This window comes from Pteronotus mesoamericanus, unplaced genomic scaffold, assembly GCF_021234165.1.
Source record: "Pteronotus mesoamericanus isolate MK-2021 breed Mesoamerican mustached bat unplaced genomic scaffold, CSHL_Meso_final contig_163, whole genome shotgun sequence".
Classification (NCBI taxonomy): domain Eukaryota; kingdom Metazoa; phylum Chordata; class Mammalia; order Chiroptera; family Mormoopidae; genus Pteronotus; species Pteronotus mesoamericanus.
In genome coordinates this window covers 6,566,427-6,589,844 of record NW_026555064.1, presented here as the reverse complement: position 1 = coordinate 6,589,844, position 23,418 = coordinate 6,566,427, and the positions used below count along the sequence as shown (strand labels likewise).

At 43.7% G+C, this 23,418-nt stretch overlaps 1 protein-coding gene across 3 annotated transcripts; it reads left to right on the top strand.

Annotated features, from left to right (window-relative positions):
• The first annotated feature begins 1,617 nt into the window (after positions 1-1,617).
• Positions 1,618-13,793, top strand: LSM6 (LSM6 homolog, U6 small nuclear RNA and mRNA degradation associated). 3 transcript variants are annotated; one of them, XM_054595873.1, is made up of 5 exons: positions 1,618-1,697; positions 3,121-3,221; positions 8,032-8,147; positions 11,532-11,645; positions 13,530-13,793. In XM_054595873.1, the coding sequence occupies exons 3-5, from the start codon at positions 8,054-8,056 to the stop codon at positions 13,562-13,564; spliced, it is 243 nt and encodes an 80-aa protein (XP_054451848.1). In that variant the 5' UTR covers positions 1,618-1,697; positions 3,121-3,221; positions 8,032-8,053; the 3' UTR covers positions 13,565-13,793. The 3 variants fall into 3 exon arrangements, with proteins under 3 accessions (XP_054451848.1, XP_054451841.1, XP_054451856.1); XM_054595881.1 differs by lacking the exon at positions 1,618-1,697 and adding an exon at positions 2,031-2,141; XM_054595866.1 differs by lacking the exon at positions 3,121-3,221.
• The last annotated feature ends 9,625 nt before the right edge of the window (positions 13,794-23,418 follow it).

The window sequence follows — 23,418 nt, the reverse complement described above, 5'->3', positions numbered from 1 at the left end:
TATTTTTATGAAATGATAATTATTTTTATGACCTCAATAAATTAATGTTTATGTTCATGGGTTTGAAGGTGAGTTCTTGATGGATTAGTATTCAGAAAAATCTTGCCCATTCTTTGTAAAATTAAAGATGGTAAAAAAATCCTGTGAAATGTGGAAAGTTGCTTCGTGAATTGGTAAAAGCCAATTATAAGCTGCTGAAAGGATTCTGGATAAACACATTTAGATAAGCTTGTCGGCTTGAAGTAATTCCTGGCACCCGGCTCATTTGTCTAGTTGGGCCCTCACAGGTCCATGCCCCGTGGAAAAGGTGGCAGTTGCCTCTGCAGATTAACCATGCCCCTAAAATCCCTCATTTTCCCCAGCCCACTGCACCAGCCTTAAGGACCCCACCCGTCAGGGCTCTGTGGCAAAGGGAAAGAGGCCATGAGTCAAAACATTCTTTTTTTTAAAAAATAATTAAAACAAGCAGTGGGGAATATGGTTTGTGAAAAAGGTTTTTAGGGACAGGGCTTTATATCCTATTACATATGTTCTTTGCACCTAATTATTTTATTTAAATAATACTTTAATTTTTTTGTTTGCATTATGTTTTATACTGCAAGAACTTTAAATACAGCCTTTCAATAAATCCATATGCTTGGTCTTTACCCAAAGTGAGCTTTTATAGAGGGATACAATGAAGTCTCTTTTTTCTACTAAATCACACCTAGTCTGTCCCTCATATCAATCTAAGGTTCATCTCTTTAGCTAAGAGAGGCTTACAAGAGGGGGACCTCATTTTTGTCTTACAAAAAATTTCTGCATGTTAGATTCTATAAAACTTAAGGTTAAGAATCTGTTTAAAGATGACATCATTGTTTGTAGTGTTACAAATTATGTGGAATTAAAGTATACGTTTTAAATTGATGAGGCCATGTATGTAGGAAGCAAAAGGAGTCAAGTTCAGTGTGATAGTTCTCTTATTTACCTCTCCCTTTCCATTAATAGCAAGAATATTGAGAATTCATGCAAAATTCAAAACCAAGTTCCCATAGCAGCATTTAATGTCTGCACACCATTTCCCATTAGAACTAGTTTGTAATGTAATGCAATTTATTCCATTATAATAGTTACTTTAGTGACTATAATTCTTTTTGTGCCTGTTAATGCTGCCACAGAAACAATCTCTTGCTAATAATGACTTCATCTCCACACAATCAAAATCCAAAGGTGGACTTAAAGATTTGAGGCCAATTCTTTTATTTATTTATTTGCATTAAATTATTCAAGGAAATTTCCTGGTATGTATAGTCACTACTTTTGCAGTGAATTCCAGTCTCCTACGACTTCAAACTATTTCTTACATTTCAGCCTAAAAGAAATCCTGGCTAAAAGATCACTTCCTGTTCTTCTTTTTATGGGTTTTGGCGGGGCGGGTTGGGTTGTTTTTTGTTAAAGGAGAGAGCACCAGCACTTCCCACTTAGCCCCACAGCATCTTGGACTTTGCCTCTATGCAAAACTGAAGTCTAGGATTTGCGCGCTCCCGCGGTGCCGTGTTCTTTTGGTCCGGCCGGCCGCCGTAGCTTCGGGAGCAGCGATTGGCTGAAACTGAAAAGTGTCGCTGCCTCGGCGGTTTCAGTTTCAGTTTCATCCCATTGTCGGCGGAGGCCGGGCTTACGCGGCGCGTAGAGTGGGGAATCCGGGTTCCAGTCGCGAGGTGAGCCCGGGATCGCACGGACCAGTCATAGCCCAAGGGTTCCATCGCCCCCAGCAGGGTCGGGGGCAGCAGCAGAGCCTGCAGGTGGCCGGTCCCCGCGACAGCCGCACTTGGCGCTTGGAATGGCCGGGAGATCCATGGTGGTCGGCTCAGGGATCGCTGAGCCCGTCCCCGACTCGCACTCCCGGAGGGACGCCTGGACCGCGCGGTTTGGGAAGGCACCCGCGGAGCCCCACGGATTTGGCTTCCGAGTGCGCTCCTGGTTGTCGAAGTTCCACAGGGAACCGCGACATTAGCCTGGGGATTCGGCGGGAAAGCGAACTCCGAGCACAGCCGGGCTCCGCCCGGGTGTCAGCTGCAGGGCATTGCCTAACGGCCTGCAGCTATTGGGGTGCTGGCACCGGACCCTCAGGGAATAAGAGCCGGACCAGCCAACCTTACCAGGTTGGGGACTCCCACGCACAGTTGTATGGCATTGAGGCCGATCAGCAGGGCTTTTGGTGGGGGCCGGGGGGCGGTTCGCACGCCTTCCCAGCAGGTTTGGTTATTTCTGATTTTTGGTTTTTTTTGTTGGTGGTGTTCAGGGTGTCTGAGATGACGTTGAGGCAGATAAAGATGATCGTGATTCAGTGTGCCCCGCTTAGTAGTACAAGGGTATTGCAGAAAAATTGAAAATACTTAAGAGCTTAGTGGAAAAAAGAATTCAGTGAACTCTTTTACTTACAAGTTCTTTCCATATTTTACTCTTGCACGTGCTGATTTTTCCTTGAGTTAATATGACCTTTTTTTTTTATCTTTTTAATATGACTTGTTTTATCCCTTCACTGTATATTTAGCATTCAAATTTCATTTAAAAAGTCTTAAATATTTTCTCTAATTTTGTATTCTTTTGATTGGCTACCTATTCCATCATTATGTAGGGCTCATAAATTACTCCACCATCCTGACTATGGGGCATTTAGAGTATTTGTGAATTCTTGCTTCATTGGAAACGTCCTAAATTATACTCATAAACTTTTTCTTTGAGCTGTATTTTAGATTATTTGCTTGGACTAGATTCTGAGAAGTGTTATTATTGGAATAAGTGCTGTGTTCTAGTAAAGTCTTTTTAGCTCTTCATACACATTGCCAAATTGTTTAACAAAATAGTCTTAGTAGTTTACACCATTCATGTAGGACTGTGCCTATTTCAGCAAAAGTATGACAGCTCATAATACATTTCTCATACACCAATAACGTTGAGCCTCCTTTGGAGTTTTTGTTTTTTTAATAGTGGTGTTGGGCAATTCCACCTGCTTGAATTTTGTGAAGGAATCTTCAGAGATTATGTTAGAGTGTGTGTGTATAACTGGAGTTACTGCAAAGGCTGAACGACTGTTGGATCGCTGAAGTGTTCTTCTAGCGTAACTGCCTTATTTTGCAGATGAGAAACCTGAGGCCTTGAGAGGTGAAGTGAGTTATCCAAGGCACACAGCTAATTAAGTAGCAGAGCTGGGATTAGAACTCAGGTGTCCTGTCTCCCAAGTGAGTACTCGTGATGCTGCATTGGGTGGTCTCACTAAACTGCCACACTTGGGGTTAGAATTGGAAAAGATGTTTCCGCCACTTGGATTAGTCTGTCCTTTTACAGTGGCACCAAGTACCAGAGATGGGATTATCTGAGGGATCTGTGACACTGAAAAGTGGGGAAGTGACCGTATTAATGGCCAAGACTAGAAATCCATTATTTAGAATGGCAAGATTTTTTGACAGTTGTTTTCAGGTTCACTAAATGTTGGGATAAAATAGCTAAGTTATAATTTATATTCTGTCATCTGGTTAGAACTTGGTTGGTCTTGTTCTTATACCTTGAAGTTTTGTTTTGTTTTTGTTAACTCCTTGTTGCTTTAAGACCAGAGAACAATGCTTTTTTTGATTTAGGACTTACAGCAGTTTCTCACCCACAATTGACATTCGGGCCAGATAATGTTTTGTTATGGAGGGCGGTCTTATCCTTGGCCTCTACCTTCTAGATACCAGCAGCAGCGCGTCCTCTTTCAGGACAATCCACAATGTCTCCAGATATTTCCAAATGTTTCTGAGGGTGAGGGACAAAGTCTCTCCTGGTCAAGAACCACTCGCTTATAGAGGTTATTTGGGGCAGTTCGTGTAAATTCCAATGCCCCTTGTCTAGACAGCCTGATTATGGGAAGGCTGCATGTTAGCAAGCATCTTTGTCGATTTGGATGCAGCTGCTTCTTGGACAACGCAGAAACTTCTCTGTCTTTTATTCGTTGTCAGCAATAGAGATGTTACTATGTTACAGCTGCTTAAGTGTGTAAATGATACTGTATTAGTCATTATACCTGTAGTCGGGGCCGGGGAGGGACAGATTTGAGTGGGCACTGCCCTTAACGGCCCCTTCCACAGGCTTGGGCAGCACGCTTAGGTACCAGAGAGAGCAAATGAGTGAGACATTTGGCCTGTTCCCGAGAAGCTTAGAACCCGCTGCGGGAGACGGCCAGCCAGAAAGGTGTTCAGATATTTCGAGAGCTGTCCTTCGTGTCCAATGCCCTCTCGGACACTGATGTGCTTTGCTCACCTGCATGTACTTGGGTTGTAATGTTAGGTTTCATAACAGTTTTTTGCTTTTCAATTTTTTTCACCCTAAACTCTAAATACTTGAAGAGTAGATGGAAGTTTACAGGTAAACACGGCCAAGGAACAAGAATTGGCATGGTTCCTGCTCAGTGATAGAACTGAAAACCACGTTGGCTAACGTTTCTTTCGGTTTGGCCACTCTAATTCTTCGCAGGCCGACGTCCAGGGGTGGTGGTCTTTGGCCCCGGTGCTCCCCCACCCCCGCCAGGTCTCTCACTGTCCCCGGCTGTCCCCGGGTTTAACATGGGGCTTGGGGATGCAGTCTGACTTCTGCTTACCCCTCACCAGGGGACTCGCCAAGTTGTTTGTGACTAATGCCTGGCCCATTGTTGGATGAAGAAAATTTGATTCTTTTCCCCCATGTTTTTTCCTGAAGAAAATCTGCAGGGCACTTTGTAGATGTTCTCATACTAGACCTCTCAGAAGCTTCTGACAGAGACCACCTTTGACTTAATAGCCGTGTGTGAAAATGGGTAACTTAGAACAAGCCTGACTTGGAGTCGGGGGAGGAAGAGGAGGCACAGAGGGTGACTGTGGCTTTAGTTTTGAAGGGAGGGGTTTCGTCAAGGTGACCCTGCAGAAAGGAGGCCTTTTCCTCTTATTTGTGGTTCAGAAGGCTCTTCTTTTGCTTCAGGAATGGCCAGAATGGTTCCTTCTGCCTTATCCAATTTAAAAGATGAAAACTTAAAATTACGTGAGCCAAGTGATGGGAAAAATTGTGATGTCGAGACCAATTTACTCACACAAAATGGATTTATGGGCAAGTCATTAAGTAACAGGGAGTACCGGGGCAGCCTAATGAAGACGAATGTAATAGATATGGTCTCCTAAAGTGATGGATAAAATGTGTTTGAAGCAACATCCTCTTTCCAAATAACTCTTAAAATATTTCTTTTCAAGAGATTTAGAAGAACATAGATACTCTGGAGAATAAAAGAGAAGCTTGCTGTTAGTCTCCCCTTTCATGTGACTCCCTGTCTTCTGAGGGAGAGAAGACTTGTATAAAAAATAATAATGTAAGAGAGTAATTGGCGACAGGATACATCAAACACAGCCAAGTATGAAACTCCGTGGTGCCGGGCAAAGTGAGGCGGCGCGTCCCTCCTGTCTCGGATGACAGCCGAGCTGCTGCACGCCGCTGCTTCACCCTCCGCCCCCACTCGGTCCTCTGCCGCCGACACAGTGTTCCCCGCACTGGCCAGTTCAAAGGCGTCTCCCGGGCTTGTGCAGACAGATGCCAGGGTCCTTCCCTCGATCTGCTGGATCACAGTCTCCCAGGGGTCCCCGTGCATCATGTTTGGGAAGGGGCCCGAGAGGCTCAAGCCCAGGCCCCTCTAGCCTGCGGGCCGTGCTCCCCGGGGGCGTGGCCGCGCCTTCTGTGGCCGGGCTCGTCCTCCTTGCCTGTGTAGACCTGCTCCCACTGTCCAGGGCCTTTGCTCAGCCTGCTCTCCTTTCAGCTGGTGGATACTTTCCCTCCCACTCAGCCCGGGTGTCACTTCCAGAAACCCTTCTTGACCTGCCAGCCCTGGGCTAAGTGTCTTCTCTCTATGTGCTGTTCTCTGCATAATTCTGCCCAAGTACATACAACTTTAAAAAATTCTCCCTTTACATGTTTGCCTGTTTTGTTGTGTTGCCTGTATTGGAGGGTGGACTCTGAGGGCCCAAGACCATGTCTTGTTGGTGTTACATCCCCACGCAGCCTGTGCCTGATGCTTAGATGCTGATGAGAAGCTTAAGGTGCTGAGTACCTTCAGAAAGAAACCGTGGTTAATGGGAGTAAGGATGAGTTTTAATGGGAGAGGTGGCCTTTGATTAGCTAGAAGAAGAATGTGGGCTTTTTTAAAAGGTGAGGAAAGATAATAATAAAAATTTTAAAATAACTGACACCACCAGTTAAACAACTAATAGTCTAGGTTTGTATTCTTTTTTCTGTCATTAACTGGATAAGGTAGTTAATAATATCCCTGTGAACTAGATTTTTTACATCATGATGCACCTTACTGGTTTTTTAACATAAAATAAACAGCTGGTTTGATCTCAATCTTGTATGTGAAGAAACTGGCATAATGGGATTTAGCATCTGATAGGAAATGAACCTAAAACTCATGAGTTGAGCCACTAGCAGGCCTTCAGGGTTTATAGTCTCTAGATCCATTCAGCCACAAAACAGCACATGTTCAGGACCTAAATAAGGCAGATGAATGGGGAGATTTGTTTTTTTTACTAAACTCATTTAAGGTTCTGAATCTGTTACAGTATTTACTTTGTATTTATTTCTCCTTATGCTCCAAACAGCATAAATAACATTGTTGTGCAGTCTGAGTCCTGCAGGAATAGTGGTTGTCCAGAATAGTGATGATTTCAGTTATCTGTTGAGACTGTGTAGCAAAAAAATAAAGTGGCAATTCAGTGGGAAAATGGAATTAAAATCTGCTGAGCGAAGTAATCAGTTGATCCCATTAAATTTTTTTCAAGCTTCGGGGAGGTGGAGTGGACGAGGGTGGTCCAACTAACAGCCTCAAATTCAAGAGTAGTTCTTAAAACTTGTATTTTCTGTTGTTTAACTTAGGATGCTAACTTCTCTTGGTATTTCCAAAGTCTTTGTACTCTCAGTTTTTCCTTAATAATTACAGCTATGTTACAGTTCTTCACCAGAATATTTTGAGAGATAACTCTTACATAACAAGATGAGTTTTAAAAGGAGTGATGGGCAATTCCGTGTGTCTGATGTGATTGGTTGGGTGTGTAATGCTCTTTCTGTGTTTCAGGTTCCTATTCTTAAATTTTAAAACTATTTTTCTTTATTACATAGAGTATATGTCTGCTATAATTATAATAAAATAAAAATCTTTGGCTGCATTAGCAACTCCCAGGAGGCTGTGTGTGAGGTTGTGATTTTAGCCGTCACCTACTAGCTATGTGACCTTGGGCATGATGTTTAACCCTTTCTGTGTCTGTGGCATCGGTAAAATGAGAATAAAAACACTGCTTCATCAGGTAGTGTGGTGTAAATGGATTGGCGTGTGTTAAGTGCGTAGATAAGTGCTGGCATGGAGTACATTCAAGTAGTAACTCAGGATTCTCGTTATTTTCAGAGATACTATTTTGGCATCAGAAGTTTGTAAATATATCTACATTATATAACATAGACTTTGAAATATGACTAATTTGAGCTCAAATGTTGCTTCCATTGCTTTTGGGGGCAAATTATTTCATCTGTGAGCCTTTATTTTCATGAGCCAAACAGGGATATTAAAGCCTTCTTCCCAGGGTTCTTGTAAAGATTAAATTCAGTAGTATTTCTAAGGGTCTTAAAAGGGTCAAAGTGCTCCGTGTAAATACCGTAAGCATTTAGTAAGTGGGAGGATGGAAGTGGCTGCACTGGGCACACCGATGCGCAATGTGCACGTGAGAGTAGCGGCGAGTGCCCAGGGCCGGGCCCCGTGAACACAGGGCTCCTCCGCGGTGAAGCCGTGTCAGGGCAGGCGTGGGGACCGCTGAGCGCGTGAGTGGAAGACGCTTAGCTCAGGGCCTGGCTCGCAGCAGGTCCTGAAAACCCGTTGGCTGTTGCGTGGGAGTGGAGTCATGTTGAGTCTCCGCAGGCGCTCCTTTGACTCTTGACTTTCTGTAAGAGCTTCAGTGCTTTTTAGTGGAGCAACTGCCTCTTGTCCTTAACTTTATTGCTCCTTTTCAGGTCTCTGATCCGGATTGCTAAAATGAGTCTGCGGAAGCAAACCCCCAGTGACTTCTTAAAGCAAATCATTGGACGGCCAGTTGTGGTCAAGTTAAATTCTGGAGTGGATTATCGAGGTAATGCTTTTCTGCCTCATTCTTACTGGTGTAATTAAATAAAAGAATATGACTTACTGATTTTTATTAATCTCTTAAACGTACCCAATGTACCAGAAAAAGCATTGGTGGTCAACAGTTTTCGTGCCCACTTCTTCTGCCTCTGAGATGGTTCCTTTTAGAGACACAGCTCTGATGCTGGTGTGTGCTTTGACTTTGGGGTATTAGAGTGACTCCTGCCTCCTGTCTCTTGCTTTGGGACTGGGCGTGGCTGCCAGGTGCCCCAGGACCAGCCAGGACTGCCAGGCACTGCAGGCATGAAGGGCCAGCCGGACACTGAAGAGCCTCGGCACAGCAGCATTTGTTTCTGCAGAAGGACCTGAGGCTGGCGGCCGCTCTCGGACAGTGTCTCTTTGCCGCTGGAGCTCCCCGCTCACGCAAGGCGCGGGTTGTCCGGAGACACCTTTCTGTGCCTTCACAGAACAGGGTGCTCTTTTCAAGGCTGTGACACTGCTGAAGTTAACTTTGTGGGAGAGATGACACCAAACTCCGTTTTTGAAAGTTACTAAATTCCTAATCTTCCAACATTAGGATAGGTTAAATTACCTGGAGTATTTTACAGGTACAGAAAACTAATTCATTAGCAGGGGGTAATGGCTTTTTTCGTAGTCTCTTGTGCAAATAATTCTTGGTGTCTTTTCTGAATAATGATAGGCATCTCCTGAGCTTTTTTCTCTTTTCACACATGCAAACTTGATTTTATTGAGACCTTACTGAGGGTCTGGTGTGGGCTGACTACTTTGATTTTCACTTTATGTTCACATAAGTCCTGTGAGGTCTCTGTTGGTCATGCCCACCCAGTAAGGCCGGAACTCACACTCCAGCTCGACTCAAACGCCTTGTTAAGAAATCACTCTGCTGTTTATATAGTGTTTGGGTTTCTTACTATTAGTAACATAGCTCCAGTTTAATTTGAGTTTAGAGTGAAACTAATGGATTTATACTGATCTGTGAGATACTGTAAAGTCTCTCTGTACTGCTTCTCACCCTTGAACTTTTGATGAGCCTGAAAGAGTATGGAATACACTTCTAGAGCCTTGAGTATATTCAGCAATTGATTAGGGTGGAGACATTGTGTTCAATATCTTCTCAGTACCCACTTCATTGAAAAGATCAACAAATGGCCTGACCTTCTTGTCTCTGCTCTTTAGTGAAAATTTTTCTATTTATAAAAGTAATATATGTTAGGAAGTTTTTTATTTCTTTTCTTTTTTTTTTAGAAATTTCAAAGCAAATAATGGAGAAAAGTAGACTTCAGAAGAAAGCAAAATGTCCCCAAATTCAACTATCCAGAAACAATCAGCCTTTCCAATTTGGACCTGTCTCCATATAAGCAGTTTTACGTAAATGGGATCAGCTGTCCATGCACCCTGGCTTTTTTTTTTTACATTAAAAGATACTTTCAGTTCCTTGCCTATGAAGTGTTTAGTGGCTGCGTGGGAATGCCTCGTGTGGCTGTACCACAGCTTGGTGTTCGTTTTTAACCAGTTCCCTATGAATGGACCCATAGGTGTTTAGCAGTTGTTGCTCTTACAAACAACTCTGCTCCTTTGACACATATCTTGAGCAATTTTTCAAGTATTTCTTTAAAATGAATTCCCTGGGCTATGATTTCTGAGTCAAAGAGCATGTCTGGCCCCAGTGGGACAAGGTTCATTCTCTAGGTTCTCACCAACTCGGGTGTTAGCTTTTGGTTTCAGCTTTTCCGTTCTAATCGGCAACAAGTAATATCTCATTTTATTTCTATTTCTCTGTTTATTAGTGAGGCTGACCAACCTTTCCCATGGGTAGTTACCATAAATTTTCCCCTTTTACGCATGTGTCTGCTCCTGGCTTCTATACTATTAAAGCAAAATGTTGCACACTGCTGAGAGCGTTACTGCAAAGAATGCTCTCATTTTGTGGTTAAATGAAAACCAAACCAAACAAACAAAACCAAACCAGCTCTCTGAAGCAATTTCTCTTTAAGTTTGATGAAAACTTTGTATTTTCTGTTATTTATAATAGTTTATCTTTTAGAGAAAGGAAGGGATTACAATTCTAACCTCCCAGAACCTTTTCCTTGAGAGAGAAAACAAAACAAAACCTCTGCTATGAGAATACTTATTTTTATTAGAATTGGACATTTCATTTTGAAATGCTTCTGATGCATTTTCAAACAGATCTCTATATTATGTCTCAAGTTTCTTGCTCTTTTATGGTTGTTTAATTATAAAATTAATACATCAGGAAATAAACTGTGAAGTTGAATCTTAAGTATTCTCTTGACAGGAAGTAATCGTTAATGTTCACTGTCCATTCCGGTTCTTTGAAAGTTTACAGGCTTTAGCAGAATTCTGTTAGGTTAATGTCTTGTGCTCATTACACACAATTTTGAAAAGAAAGTTTTGTTTAGAGGATAATGGGGGCAGAAGCAGAGAGTGAGGGGCATATTAATGAAGTTGAGACTTAATGAAGCCATAGACTTCATTAATTGAATCAAATTTGTAGTATTTGCTTTCACTTAAAATTTTTTTTCTAGAAAATATCATTTTTAAGTTAGAGAAGTGAGAGGCTTTTATACATTTTTTCATCTTTTGAAAAAAATCACCTAGTCAAATTTCACAAAAGTAAAACATCTTAGGACACTTAAAAAGATTCACCCAATTTCCTTGAAAGTTCCCTAGAATGATTTAGCCATTTGTCTGTATTAGTCTGGATTTGAAAATATTATAACTAACAAAACAGAAAAGGATGTGTTATAATGCAACATGCTGCCTTGTATTCTCAAGCTGCTCTTCAGTGTGAGTCGCAGGTTTAAGATGTTCTTTCAGGAGCACCTGCTGTCCCCTTTTCTATTATTTTAGCAGATTGTGGAGACTTCCTCTTAACCCTGGAGTACATTCATTTGCTGCAGTAGATGTTGTGAAAGAATGAAATAAATCTGCCCGAGCCATGTTTCACTTAGCGGCTAAAATAAGAAACGCCACTGGAAGTGAGGACTGTCTGCTCATGGTCATGTGCTCCTGCTTGATTGCCCACTCCCTTTTATAGTTTGAAAAGAAGGGCGTTTTGTTACTATACTACTTTTGTGAAGGCTTTAGAAGTTGCCGTTACCACGCATGCCATGAAGAAGTTGACAGTTCGTTGTTTTTTTCTGCTTTCACACAGTATGCTTCTTAGCCTTTGTTCAGAGGGCCAGAAAGACAAGACATTTTTCTATGTAACCGGGTTTCAGTTACACTGTGAATTTGTTTAAGCACACAAGAGCTAATGAAGAAAGAGATTGTCAGCTCTAAGGTGTGCCTGTAATTTTCAACTCTTACTTGCTCTGTGTGTTCTCCCTGTGACTCAATCTGTCTCCAGGGGTCCTGGCCTGCCTGGATGGCTACATGAATATAGCCCTGGAGCAGACGGAAGAGTACGTGAACGGGCAGCTGAAGAACAAGTACGGGGATGCATTTATCCGAGGAAACAACGGTACCGTTCCTCCCCTCTCGGTGGTTGGGCAGCATCTGAAATAAGCCTTTGTGTTCGCAATCGGAATTGCCAGTGGGTTTTCTGGATAACTTAAAAGTTCAGTTTTAGTTTTGCTTTCTTTGCTTTTAAATTCTTCTATCTCCCATCTTCGGTGTGACCATTTTTTCAGGAGCTTCATGGAATTTTTGGGACTAGAAAATTTCCCCCCTCCCCTTACCGAGGAGGAGCTGAGGGGACTGGTACACCGACCCCGAACCTGTTCTGTTGAATGCAGTTGATTATATTCCTGCAATGCGGCCTCTCACCCTGGATGCTGGAGCCGTGAGAGTGGCCAGTGTGGCCCTGCTGTCCTCAGTTTGCATCGCTTGGCACTTGGCTTGCGCTTTTTGCCCTATGTCAGTCAGTCATTCAAATGCCCTTTGTGGAGATTCTTTCCTTTAGTTTGACAAAAGTGACAAAATAGGAAACATGGTTCTAAAGTTACTGAGCTTTTTAACAGCTACTATATTGCTGTCATTATTAAGTTGATTTTTAAGTGCCTTGTTAAAAGCGCATTATCTCTAAAGTCATATTTGAATTTTTCAGGGGAAGACATCAAAACTGGGAAATACACCCTAACCCTTCCCCACTTTTTGGTCCTATTCCCTAAATGGAGGCCTGGGCTCTTGAGTTGGATTTTTTTATTGATGGGCATTCTCTGGTTGATGAATAACTTCTTCAGCCCCCTTAAAAGTCAGATCTCTGTACTATGAACTAAACGTCCTGGCTTATTGTAGGTATTCTATCTCCTGTTCTTACAGTACTATATATCTTTTGTTTGCTTTTTAGTTTTTCTAATAGGTAGAATTTCTCCTCGCATTGTTGTTATTTGACTTCTTATATTCACTAAGAAATGTTATGATTTTCCTCCATCTCAAGACAACTGAGAGCCAGTCAGTTGCAAGTTCTGTGAGTAGTGAAAGGGTAGAGCCTGTCGCACGAATGTGACATCTAGAACATGTCCAGTTTCCCAGGGATGTTTTTCCTGTCATTCCGATGCTTCCCTTCATCTGGCTTTTTCCATAATATAATAATCGGTGGTGATTATTTTTAGATTCGCAGATTCACATCCTTGACTCTTGGAAGAGTATTCTTGGCCTGCTTGATTAATCTGTGCTATGTTCTTTGATCAAGATACCTCTGAATGTTCACTTTGAACAAATGTGTCAGAATCGGAGTAGGCACTGAGGGGTGGGTGGGGAGGTACACCTCCGGCGAAAGGTGACCACAGCGACCCAGCCACCACACTCTGTGCCTCGTCTCCTGAAGAGTTCAGACTGGGTGGTCACCAGAGGACAAGCGAAGCAAAACTTTGGGCAGCGCCAGAGGGTGATATTTTACCGAGGAGCTCAGAATAAGGACTTGGGTTTTGTTTGTTTGTTTGTTTAATAACAAACTCCTCGGGTCATGTTTATCCCGTTGCAATTAAAAAATTAAACAGCAAATTTAGAGTTTCTGTTGGGGAGATGGATGAAAATACGGTCTTTATTTGTAATCTGAAGTCTAGCCTGGTAAGATTTCTTGATTTACTTTACTACAAGCATAATTAATTTACCCGTAATTATAAGACGTTCTTAGATTCTAGTAACTTTCACATATATTTTGTTTTATCCTCCTGGTCACAGAAGTCAGATGTGTAGCTAAGACTAGAACCCAGCCTTGTCAGACATCAAACCCAGTTCTAAATTCATAGAACTAGTCTCATGGCAGCGCTAGAGTTTACTGTGTGGCATAAAAAGTCCCTTTAAATTTGCAGAGGTGTTGGGCCAAAATCTGTTTGCTTTTAAAACTTGCTATTATGATACTTAAGGACAGTTTTTACGTTCCTTTCTTCTCTCTTTTCAGTGTTATACATAAGCACCCAGAAGAGGAGGATGTGAAGAGGTCAGGAGCACCATGCTTTTCATACTTGGATATATTTTTTTATGAGATTTTTTTTTAATATAATTTGTCATATTTCATAAAAGTTGGTGATTTTTCACTGGCATGTGAGTAAGTAAATGTATAAAATTGTGGATTTAATTGTAAAGAATTCTTTCATATTTAAGTTTCAGTCATTTTCTTTTACCTCTATGTCAGTGTGCAAAATGCAAAAAAGAATTAAAAAAAAAAAAAGGAAATTCTTTGTTTCTCCCTATGTCACTTTTTTTTTTTTTTAAGATTTTATTTATTTTTAGAAAGAGGAGAAGGGAGGGAGAAAGGCAGAGAAACGCAGATGTGAGAGAGAAACAGCAATCGGTCAGTTTCTCCTTGTGCGCGCCCCATCCAAGGACCGCGCCCTGACGGGAGTCAGACCGAGGACCTTTCCTTGTGCGGGACGATGCCCAGCCACCTGAGCCACACCAGTCAGGGCCCTACGCGACTTACAAGCCCCCAGCAGTGTCATTTGGGTTGATTGCTTTACTTAACTGACTAAAATAATGCAAAGTGATAACTCAAACATCATAGACCAGCCCTCCTTTATCCCATCCTCTTCTATTTCCCCTACAAAATACTTGAGGGAAATGGTTTACAAAGGCATCCAGTTTCAGTCTGAGGTTCAAAAGGATCCATGAGGTCGGAAGTCCAGTCTGTGATGCAGCCACCTAGATAAACAGTGGCATTGGAGATCTAAGAGTGGCACTTACACAGAAGGAGTGGGAATCCAAATTAATTTGGGGGAGCAATCTGAAGTGTCCCATTGAAGCCAAGCCTGTCCGCTGTCACCCTGCCTCTCCGCGTGTGCAGCGAGACCTGTAGGATTTCCTCGCTCCCTCTGTGAGCGCCGGCTCCACGCCGCTGGTTTTGGGGACACAGCCGGGAAGAGCCATTCCCGCACATCTGTCTGGTGGTCCTGTAGATTGAGGCAAAGCTTAGACTTTGGAAACTTGTTCAGGTTTCAGTTGCTAACCTGACGGGAAGAATTTCTCCTCACTCTTGCCCAGGGAAGGCGCTCGGGAACCCTTCCTCTCGGTGGGCAGCTGTGTGTGAGCGTGACGCTGTCCAGGAGCAGAGCACCGGGCATTCACAGTGCTTGGCACAAGGCGGGCCCCTCTCGGTTACGGGACTCCTGCCTAGAGGGTTTTCACAATTTATTAATGAGATTTCCACAGCCCTGCTTTATTCCCTGAACAGTTTATGCTGTCTCCAGGGACAACAAATATATCTGGGCACTGTGGTTGAATGAACACCAGACAATTGTGTGAACGTCGGATTGGCCTCCCTCCCGCCCTCCCCAATCTAAACAATTGCCTGGTTGGAGGATGTGGAGGCGGGACCGGGAAGGAGGGGAAAGGGGCGGTGCTGGTTCTGGAGAGGTATGCGTGGCAGTCTCTTGTTTAAAAGATCACGGAGTAAGTAGAAACAATTATTTTTTAATTAATAACTCGGGAAAGGCAAACAATCATTTTGCAGGGTTTGACTGTGTGCACACCAAAAATAAAACACTATGCTGGGCTTCAATAATTTATCATTTCTTGACAGGGGCTTGAAAAGGGTCCAGTCTGTAAGTACAAATCACCAATTTGCTCTTTTATAAATGACTTCTTTTAGGGAGAAAATGGATGTCCCTCCGAGTGCAGCGTACATGTTCTCATTTGTTTTCTAGAATCTATGGGGCTGCCAGGTTACCATGTCCCTTCATTCACTTACACCAGCTGCTCCCCAAAGCCATTCCGTCCTATCTCCCCCTGATCTGTCGCATCCTGTTTGCGCTGCCTTCTTCCGCGACCTTTTAGGTGTGTGTCTTTGTTTCCCCCTTGCCTTCTCTCTTTAAGTAGTTCTACGGTGGGTAGTGTTTTCAATCATGGAACTACTTTTAATCAAGATCGACTTTGGGAAATGCCACTGTTTGTAGAGTAATAAGGACCACCTTATGTATGCACTGTACCCAATGCAAGTTGTCCCCACATACACCTTCACTAGTACAACTGTGAAACAAAGTGTAAATGCTAAAATTACTTTTTTCTTAACTGTAGTCTCCCAGAGGTCAGTGAATGATTTCCAGTTGCATTGTAGCAAAGACATCTGTTCTAAGTTGAAGAATTTTTCACTTGAATAAACACGTCTTCCCTGTCTCTCTGCCCCCACACCCTGGCTGCTATGCGCTTTCTCTTGGGCTGTGACAAAACAGAATGTTTAGTGAGAGACGGAAATTGTGCTTGATTCTTTAGACTATTTGACTTCATGTTCTGTTTTGGTCTTCTCAGCTATTCCTTGGCTAATCTTCCAACAAGTCAAATTGATTCTGACTTCAAAACTGTTTACCCCAAAACAGAGCTGTTGACAAGTACAAATACAGATGGCAGACATGTGGTGTGACTTTCCTGTTCTCATCTCAGCATCCAGTAAGGCAGTGGTACTGAGAGATGGTTGACGTCTTAGGCTTTTTTATTCAGGGCAATGTGGAGTGCTTAATTATGTGACAGACAGTAACAGTGTTTAAGGGACTTCCTTAGGGTCTAAAATCCTCGGCGGCATTGGTTCGCTGTGCGTGGTTTACCGCCTTGGCAACTGCAATAATCTGTGGAACAGTAACAACCTCTGGGGGGTAAAATTGTCTGATAATCACATGGACTCACAGGGGACCCCAGTACAGCACTCCGGGCGGAAGGGCCAGTCTGTTCCTTAGTGTGGACCGACACTGACCTTGGTCCTCAGAGCAAGGGATCCTCAAGAGTATTGGCTAGCTCTTGTATTCAGAGGCACATTCCAGCCCATTCTGTGGCCAAGGCTATTCTTTACAGCCAAACTGCATTTACCGCTCTCTTCACAAAAAGAAATTGTTGGCGGAAGGAAGTCGCAGTTTTTTGTCCCCGGTGACCCTGTTTCTGGAGGCCCTGTGTGTGACAGCGTGGCTCTGACTGCCTGGACTCAGGCTGACCCGATTGTTGTGGAGCGAGACTCCAGGCTGTGAGGTGCAGGGTTAGTCCTGACCTCCTGGGGTCGGAGTACCCAGCAACTACCGTATTTGGCCCTAATGCGCTCCTGTGTATAAAGCACACCCATGTTTTGCCCAAACTTTCAGGAAAAAAAAAAAAATTCGTTTTAATCTTATCACCCAATTATTTATTTATATTTAGATACTTGGTTTTTTGTGTTATAAAGGGTATTATTTTGCATACGGATATTGTTATTGCTTTCTGGAGTTACTGCTTACTGGCTTTAATGCATAAGCATAAATAAAACAGATAACAAATTAGTACTCCCCACGTATAATATGCATCCTTATTTCTCCCTCAAAAATTTGGGCAAAAAGTGCGCATTATACAATGGCAAAAATACAGCCCTTTTATTCCAGTAGCTGCTGCCTGTTGGTCTAGTGCACAGCAGCCAGCCCTGGGGTCCGCGCTCTTAACTGACCAGCGCCAGCTCACCAGCGGGAGGCCAGTTAGCCAAAGGGGCGGGATCGCAGAAGCGGACAGGCAAGAGCGGTACATGCTGAGGGACAGGACAGTGGAGGTGACGCTGACTGACTTCTGCCCTGCTCCTCTCTGAGTGGCGTCCCTTGTCTGGGAGAGGAGGAGGTGGCCAAGTAGGGGGCTTTGAGAAAGTGGTAACGGAAGGCAGCGCAGCGTTTTTTGAATAACAGCTGTAGGCAGGGTGCTGTGCTAGACCTTGTGGGAGGCCGACGTAAATACAGCCCCGTCCCTTCTCTCCACACTGCATTTGTGGGTCTGGGTGTTACCGGACAAAGTGGTGCTGTCCGTGCTTTTTCTTCTAATTGAACCAAAATTTTGAGAAATCTTTTTAAAATCTGAACACTTTAGATGGATTTGATAATCTCAACCATATGTTCATGTCTTGAAATTCCAGATAACCTTAGGACTAGATAATGCAGAAATATGATTATCTCCATCTGTCTGTCTCGTTTCCCCACAGGCCCATGTGGCTCAGCCTCCCATCTTTGTACTTGGTTTTCCCATCTAGCACAAGCCAGATTTTCTGTTTTGATTCATCTGTCTTATTGAAAGATTTTCTTTTCTTAGCAGCAGTTTGGAAGTAAGAGCAGCTAGAAATTGGACATGCTGTCCAGAAAGTATCCGGCCATGTACTATGCCAAATAGAAACATTTATTGAAGAAGATGCAAGAAACATTGAACATAGGACAATGATGCCTCAGTGCCCTTCAAAGTAGGTACCTTGGGACCTCACACAGTTCTCCCAATTGCCATCAGCTGCTCTGTTATATTTTCCTGAATCTCATCAATGGTCTGAAATCTCTTTCCTTTTAAAGGTGATTTTAGTTTGGGAAAAAGCCTGAAGTCACAGGGCACCCCATCTGAGCTGTTGGGAGGGTGCTGAGTCATCTGGGTGTTTTGATGTTTCACCAAAAAACTGCATGAGACTTCATGCATGGGTGAGCATGTTGTTGTATGAAGCTGCCAATCGCCATTTGCCATAGCTGCAGCCTTCCGAATCATCTGAATAGTTCCCGCAGAGCAATGTTCAAGCTTAATGCAAAATTTGATGCAGATTCATTGCTGTACTTGCTCATTCATTTTGAATGCAATGGCCAAACATGTATACATATGTAAACATGAGCATAGTACATGTGCTCATTCAGTGATGTCTACTGCCCCCACTGACTAGTACAGTGAATTCATCCTTATTCACACATACATGTTCCAGGTCACTCTCTTTGGCTGCCAGGTTACATCAGTGTCACACAAACCATTCTCGTTATATTAACAATGGCTGGATTTTTTCTGGACAGACCTTGTATTTCATCTTCATGAAAGTATAAAACACTTGAGCTTTGGGATAGACTCGGTTTTTAGGTCTTGTTTACAAAATGTTCAAATCCATATGGACTCCATTTATTCCAGTTTTATAATGGAATGGATGCTGGTGGATTTGGCAAAGTACTGTAACAATAATGTAGATTAAAGGAGAGCCAGTTTGTGAGTTTACATAAATCATTTTAGAGAAATTTCTTTTACCATCATGTGCACTCAGTATTCCAAGTCACTGTTTAGTGTTTGTATCAAATAGGACCTTTACTGAAAGTGCAATAATGAACAAAAACAGAGGTGAGTTTTTTAAGAGGTTGTTTGGGTTCATTTGAAGAAGGCATGTCAAGACCACATAACATTTAATTAGTACAGTGTCTAGACTATGAAACTGGAGGAGTATAACCCTAAGCTCATCATTGCTACCATCACCGCCATTGTAGCTGGCAATATCGAGCAGTTTCCTTGTGCCAGGCACTGTCTAAACCACTCGCCTGTATCACCTCATTTCACCCTCAGAACTAACCAGCCACGGTCTCTCTTAGTCTCTCAACACATTGAACAAAATTTCTTAAGTTTGATAAGAGTAGTTTTTAGTATGATTGCAGGATGTACAACAGAGCCTTAGAGAAGAAAAAGATATTAAGTGTATGTATAAATGGCTGTGTGGACTATACTTAACATGTGTTACATTCTTCCTGGTTGTATGCAGTTTAATGTTTTCATCAGTTACTCAGGTATAGGAATAACAGATTTTTCAGATAATATAATAGGCATAGATAAATAAAAGCAAGAATAAAAGAGCTCAATATTCTAGGATAAGAGAATAAAGCAATATAAACTGGAAACAAAAAGCACTTCAGTTTAGGGTTTGGTTTTTTAAAAAATTTTTTAAGCTACACAAGTTTGGGATGATCCGTAATTATTAAGTTTCATTTTTGCAAGCAATTTTCGATCCCTTTGTGCTCTAACCTTTGATTCATCTCCTTTCTGGTGATAGCTCTCATTTACTGCTGTGCGTCCCTCTGCTGGTACTTCCAGTCCCTGCAACAAGCTTGTGAGAACTCTTAACAGTCTCCCATTTTGCAGATGGGAAAAGTGAGGCCCACCAACGTTGTTGCTTGCCCAAGGTCACGCATCTAACTTGCTGTCTTCCGAGCTCTTCCTCCATGCTTGTCACCCCAAGAGCCAACTAGAGAGAAGAGATCCCAGTGATACATTCTTGCATCAGCTGACTGTTCTAAGTATTGCTTTGCAAATAATAAACATTCAAATATCAATGATTTTTAACATCCTGTTGTCTGTATCGTTCTTAGCAGGGAGAATGGAGGAGAGCGTAACTGGGTAGAGAAAGAGCACTAAGCCGTTCTTCTTTTTAATGGAAGAAAGTGCATGGTAGCATAAAAAAGTGAAGCAAAAGTCAACATGCCTCCTGAATCTACAGTATGTAAATGTCCATTGATTTCCCATTTTTAAGAACATTAGAGTTGAGTTTGAAGAGAAGTGAGAATTTTTCTCTTCTTACACAGATGGTCCCAGTGCTCCAAAAATCTGTAGGCTTAAAAAAATTTTATCGAGATAAATTTTGAGATGCTTACTACAATAACTATACTAGGATGGCCAGTGTCTATGTAAAAACTAGTCCAGCAGACAACAGTATGGTGGTTACCAGAGGGGAAGAGGAGAGGAGAGGGGTAGAAGAGGGAGAAGGGGGTCCAATATATGGTGACGGAAGGAGACTTGACTTAAGCTGGTGAGCACACAATGCAATATATAGATGATGTGTTACAGAATTGTATACTTGAAACAATCTTATTAACCGAAGTCACCCCGGTAAATTTAATTAAAAACCACTGGTCAATTTCAACAGTGGGAAAAGGCCACTAATGAGTTACCAAAGGCACATACTGCATATTCAGAGACCTCTGGTTCCTTTCTTCCCCCTGACGGGGGTTTGGCGTCCTCACCATGATGCGTTCCAGTACAACTCTCTTCAGAGTTTGGCTTCTGCAACTGTTTTCAGCCTTGCTTTCCTCCTCTCTCAAAGCCTTCTTTCCAGGCGGATCTCACACAGGCCAGACCCTTTTCAGGACCCCATGGTCAAGGTTTGGGGGTGGAAAAGCAGAAACCAGCACGCGCACACAGCCCTCACACAGATTCCAATAAAGGAGAAGGGGAATGAGAGAGCTCTCGGGAGTGAAATTTGGCTTCTGCTCTCCACGTCACCCATTTCCTTCTACCCCGCCTTCACCTTTTAGCTCGATCCATCCGTGTCTCACGGCAAGTCCAGAGTCTCCAGTCAGCCCGATTGGTTGCTGCCCATCAATGAATGGGTTGAAGTCTTGGGGAAACTGGCCGCCTCTAACCATCCAGTCTTGGCGAGAGGAGGGGGTTGACAGGGTAGGTAGGGACTCTTCCCAGGGCTGAGAAGTGGGCAGACGCTCTAGAGAAGTGTGTCCGGGCCTTCACATGCCTGGGAACCCTCTGGGAAGCTTGTTCAAAAGCAGAAACCCGCTCAGCAGATCAGTAGCCGGGGTGTGAGAATCTGCATTTCTAATGAGCTCCCGGTGGTGTGGGTGCTGCGGCCCATAGACCACACTTTGAACAGTGAGACTCTATAGGTGTTGTAGTCAGGGCATGGACTGCAGTGTATTCAGTACCTTCTTATTCTAGAATGTTCTCTGTTCTGTATTGACAAAGACTCTGCTCACTGTTTAAGATGCAGTTCAAATGTAACTTCTGCGGACCTTTTTGGGATCTTCATAGAGTTCATCTCCTGTAACTCCTTTGGGAAAAAAAATCCCACTTACCATTTGCCTAATAGTTACTTGTGTCTGTGTGTCAGCTCCATTTTTTTTGTTTGTTTATTCTACATTTTTTTTCCCAAGGTTTTTATTTATGTGAAGTTCTGGTGCATAGTCGGTGGATTTTACCAAGCTCATACAGCTGTGTGACCACCATACTTGATCAGAAGAGTCGCATCATCCCCAAAATGCTGCCTTCATACTCACGCCCGCCCGCCCCATGACCCCAGCCGCTGGCAACCACTGACCTGTTTCTGTTCCTGTAACTTCACACCCCATGTAGCCTTTGGAGTCTCTTCCATTTTCTTGCGTGTAGTTTTGAATCTGGGTAGTGTCATTCATCTTTGTTTTTTGTCCCAGTAAATGCCTGGCACAGATTTGGTGTTCAGGCACTCGTAATAGCTGTCACCGTAATCGGTCAAATGTCCTTTGAGAAGCCCCAGTCACCCTCAGTCAATCCCAGATGGGATGGGGCCTCCAGAGTCCCGGAGGTTTTACTGGCTGACTTTGTGCGGATGCTTCAACTCAGAGTTCTCCTAACTTGCCTGGTCAAAAGCACCTCCTAGGGTGTGTAATAAAAATACAGATTTCTGGTACCTTCCCCTGCAGATTTCGATTTCACAGGTCTGGAAAGAAGCCTGGGGACTCTATAGCAGCGCTTCTCAAATCTTGCTTGTACCAGAATGACCTGGAAGGCTTGGCAGGCCGCAGGTTGCTAGGCCCCGCTCCCCGATTGCTGACTCAGTAGGCCTGGAGTGGGGTCCGGGTGATGCTGACGTGCTCTGGGGACCCCACTCTGAGAACCACCGCTCTGCGGGCTCTGGGCTGTGACCAAGAGCGTCAGGTGATTCTTACATGTATCCAAATTTGTGAGATCCAGCTTCGGTGCCGTGGAGAGGGGAGGCGTGTGCAGGCACAAGTTCCTGTGTGCCGCTTGCCTCCCTGGCGTCCACCGCCCTTCGCCAGGGGTGGCGACGGCGGCAGCGCGCAGGGACCCCGCGGTGGAGGACGCTGAGGCTGGCTGATTCCTCCGTCTGCCCCGCGGCAGGGTGACCAAGCCGAAGGCGTCCGGCCCCCGCCGAGGGTGCCAGTGCCCGCCGTGGGCAGCGCCTGTCCCCGTTCTGTCCAGCTCTTCACACGGGCTTGAATGGTGTTGATGGGAAACGGTGTGAGTGTGTGTATGTGAGTATGTGACTCAGAGCAAACCCATGCGATTAAGGCCTGGATTCGGACGCGGAGGGGCAGTTCCTGTGGATGCCAGGGTGAGGGTAACAGCTGTTTAACTGCCCGTGAGAGGAGGAGCCGAAAGGAGAAGAAAAGGCTTGTTAAAAGGATTTGCCTTTGCAATCCCATCGAGCCTGAAGGAACGTGCGCTCTTAGGGAAGTGCGTGTTTTCTCAGGTCCAGGTAGATGAGGTGCCGGGACGGGGGAGCAGAAATCACGAGCTCTCACCCCCTCCCTCTGTAGGAGCCTGGGTTTGATCTGCCTATGGGAGAGGCCACCTTCTGCCGTCCACAAGGGCGCAAGGGGCACTTTCAGTGTGGCCTTTCTGAAAATGGGCAGGGTCCTGGGTCCCCACGGCTGGGAGTACGGCTTGTGTGACTCATGGTTCATTATCCCCGAACGTGGCGGGAAGGCACAGGAACGGTCCCTTGTTGGGTAGAGGTTTCTGCGTCCCGGAAAGCTGACCTAGCAGAGGAAGGGGCTGTCCGAAGGACTCTGAAGACAGGCCTGAGAGATCTGACCTCGGGATCATGCTCCAGCTCCGTGTCTGATCAGTGCAGGGGATGGTGGCGGCGGCGGCGTGCAAAGGTGGGGCAGGACTAGATGACGTTTGATTAGTTGGTAGCATGGATGATCTCTTTATCTACTTCTTTTATATCCAGTTTCACTAAAGTTTTACATTTTATTTTTACCTTTTAAAATCAACCTACTAGGGAGGAGGGCTGTCATCGATTTGCATTGCTCCTTAGATCAAAATCTTAGCAAAACTTTTAAAATACCTGTGCATAGGACTATAAACACAAACAACTAATTTTTTTTAAAATGCCTGTCAGTCTTGAATATTTATTCAGAGAACTTTTTACCTGTCTGATTTGCTATCTCTCACTTTATGTTCACCTGTGAATTTCTTTTTCACAGTCAACTTTTAGTTCTTTCTGTTGATGTTCATTCAAGGTGGCAAACAAAAATGAAATTTACTCTGTAAATGTTATTTTA

Excerpts from the sequence above, each read along its gene's own strand:
- LSM6 (XM_054595866.1), top strand. The coding sequence starts at position 8,054 with ATGAGTCTGCGGAAGCAAACCCCCAGTGACTTCTTAAAGCAAATCATT. Across the intron at positions 8,148-11,531 it reads TTCTGGAGTGGATTATCGAG|GGGTCCTGGCCTGCCTGGAT; the intron begins GTAATGCTTTTC and ends ATCTGTCTCCAG. Across the intron at positions 11,646-13,529 it reads ATTTATCCGAGGAAACAACG|TGTTATACATAAGCACCCAG; the intron begins GTACCGTTCCTC and ends CTCTCTTTTCAG.